Source organism: Gavialis gangeticus, unplaced genomic scaffold (assembly GCF_001723915.1).
Source record: "Gavialis gangeticus isolate Ggan-Ray unplaced genomic scaffold, GavGan_comp1, whole genome shotgun sequence".
Classification (NCBI taxonomy): Eukaryota; Metazoa; Chordata; order Crocodylia; family Gavialidae; genus Gavialis; species Gavialis gangeticus.
The window spans coordinates 1,717,455-1,720,491 of NW_017728980.1; the positions used below are offsets into that span (position 1 = coordinate 1,717,455).

Below are 3,037 nucleotides of genomic sequence, written 5' to 3' on the forward strand. Positions count from 1 at the left end.
TGAACAGGTTCAGGTCCCGCAACCTTTCCTCATAGGACCTACCCTGCTGTCCCTTGATCATACGAGTGGCCCTGCTCTGGACCCTCTCGATGCTGTCCACATCCCTCTTAAAGTGCCCAGAACTGGACGCAGTACTCCAGCTAGGACCTAGGACACAAAAAATATTCCTTAAAAAGGTAGGGCAGGGGTTGCTTGCTGTAGCCCCAGCTGGGCTCTGTAGCAGCTGATGCAGCAACTGCAGTTCTGGCCAGGCCCCAGAGCCCAGGCTGGAGCTGCTGCTGTTTCTGTTGCTACAGGGCTGGGGCTGGGACAAGCACAGGAATCGGCTAAAAGGCTGTAAACCACGTCAATGAATCAAGCTAACTGGCAGGCCTCATAGGGAGTGGGGTGGGATGGGCTGGCATCAGTGCTAGTTTCATTTAACGTTTCTGTTGACAGCTTTGAAAAAGGAGCAAACAACTCATAAAATTGGGAGGCATTTCAAACTCTAGCAAGAAATAGACTCTCTTGCTTCATAATTTTTACCCCTGGTAAACCTGCTCTGGAGAAGTCAGCAGATTTACTCCTGAGTTTCACCATATAAAGGGCTTGCACCTGCAAGGTGTTGAGTAATTTGGCTAAGATCTTGCAGTTTGTGTAAGCCCACACTAACCGTCAGTGCCAGGAGTTGTCCACTTAACTTTGTTGCAACTAACAGTGTCCTTAAGTTAAGGCTGTGCTTTGTTGGATCAGGGTCTAAGAGCCCACTGACTGTAGGTACCTAAGGCCTAAGCAGGAGGAGAGTCAGGCCAGTAGTTCATATACTGTGGCTAAATTATGTCTGTTCAATAATACAGCGGTGGGCTGACTACACAGGATAGAGGTATATAAGCACTTTATTTGGAGTAATCTGAGAGGATATGACTGTGGTAAGAGGAATAGGAAGAAGTTAGGTACTGGAAAACTTAGTAAAAACCAGTAGATGTCACCATCAGGCAATCTGTCACGTCCCCAGAGAATGCTGTAAATCCAATTGCTTGGCTCATTAAAACTAGACAGGACGTAGCACTGGAAATGTTGCTGCAAGGAAAAAAGTCTTCTGTTGTCAGGGAAAGATGGAGGAAAAGTCTTAGGTAGGCATTTTCTATCTTGTTCTGCTTTTATCTTCTTTAGCCAATCATTGTGCTTAAATGCTACAGTAAGGAGGGTGCTGTAGGAATCATATATCTAGACCAGTGATTTTAAACATTTATTGCCTCAAGACACCCCTCTTTAGACTCTGGGCACCGCTTGGAAAATGTTTCCTAGTTTCTACTCCTTTCTTGACTACAGAAAAGTAATAGAGTGGTTCTTCTGTTGCAAAGCACTCAGACCACAGATTAAAATGTTTTTGACCCTATTGGATTCCTACTTGGAATCTGTGATTTTAGATTGTAAATCATGTTTGCACACCTAGCTGCTAACATTTCCTAGCACTCCATGGCACACCTGAAAGGATCTCAAAGCACCCCAGGGTACCACGATACCCTGATTGAGAATCATTGGGCTAGATTATTGGAAGCTCAATCCCCAAACTTTACTCCTAAGAGGGATTTTTCCCAGCATCTTTCTGAGTGTTAATATGCCCAAGTTTGTACAGACAAACTGAGATGGAATACTGTTTATCAGTGAATTAGTCCTTGGCTGAGTGTGTGTGTGCATGTGTACACACTCACATGCACATCTCTTGGATGTTCTAGTTCTTGTGTGCTATAGTCCTACTGCCATCATCTGGGTTTACAGCATTTTCTGTGTCTCTTTCCCTGTGTAGGTTGGAAGATACTCGCACTGCTGGTGGTGTTTGCCGTGATGGTGTGGTATTATACCTCCTGGGAAGAGAGGTACATACAGCTGTGAGTGTATTTTCAAAGTTCCAGTGGAGGCAAGAGGCTGGTCTTTTCTGCCCTTTCTGATGCCTTCTGGGATGTCTCAGTCTCAAAATAGGAAATGGTGCTGGATGGTCACACCAGTGGCGGATGAGGCAGGTTGGCAAAGTGGTGTCAGACCTCCATCACCTTGGTTTTTGGAATTTCACCACTTGATCCCTCCTACAGCACCACGGATGGGGGAGCCCGGTGACATTGTGCAGGAATGCTTTGGGGCTTTTTTTTCTGGTGGTGTTTCTCTAGGCCTGGGATTTTTTAAAACCTTAGATCATAACCCGTGAGCCTGAAAGACTCGGCTTTATGAGGATAAAAGCTGTTTTGTTCTTTGCACGTGGGAACCAGAGCTCAACAACATTTTTCATTATTTTTTTTCCCCCATGAACCTTCTGCCTACCTTCCTCTCCCTCCTGCTCCCCACCACCAGATCAATCACCAGTTGATTTTTGTGGATTTCACTATTCAAAATGCTTTGTTTCATAGCAAAATGTTTCCACATGGAAACAATTTTGTTTAGAGAATGCCTTTCTGTTTATCGTAAGGAATGTAAAACATGTGAAGCTGGCTAAAATTGAAATGAACTTTTCTCTAACTTTCCTAAATTTTCAGTGATCTGAAAAATCCATTATTCACCCAGCTCTGGTGGTGACTAACACAAGGCAAAAGTGTAATGGAGATGAGGCAAATTTGTAACTTAAACACGTAAGCAGAATATGCTAAAAACTGTGGGAGAGCCTGGGGTTAAGTAATGAGCTAAAAATGCACTTTTTTCCCCAGTGAAGATGTATCCAAGGGGTGGGAGGAGCTCAGAATATAAGTAAATTAGAAGATTTGAGGTAGGTTTTTTTGGTGTCTGTACCTACAGCGATCAGTAGGACAGCCCAGGCTAGGGCAGTTGCCATCTTTGCTGTTTGCCTTACAGCTTTTATTTCCCTGTGCAAGAAGAGAAGTCAATGTGTCCCCAAGGAGAGGTGGAAAAGAAAACTGCATTGCTCATAGGAAAGTGAGTAATAAACTAGTGTGTTAGAGGTCTGGTCTCTGCTCCGAAGGGATCAGTAGAGCCTGGGGAGGATCACTGCTGAAGGCTTTGGGACTGAGAGATGGGGCAGGAGGGCTGAGGAGTCAGCTGAAGGGTC

The 3,037-nt window shown here is 44.7% G+C and overlaps 1 protein-coding gene across 1 annotated transcript in view; it reads left to right on the plus strand.

Annotated features, from left to right (window-relative positions):
• The window catches only part of ST3GAL4 (ST3 beta-galactoside alpha-2,3-sialyltransferase 4), a 211,609-nt gene that overhangs the window by 186,527 nt on the left and 22,045 nt on the right, over positions 1-3,037 (plus strand). The window contains exons 5-6 of the mRNA XM_019509055.1: positions 1,790-1,871; positions 2,824-2,904. Of these exons, the coding sequence (XP_019364600.1) occupies positions 1,790-1,871; positions 2,824-2,904 (163 nt within the window). The remainder of the gene's footprint in view (positions 1-1,789; positions 1,872-2,823; positions 2,905-3,037) is intronic.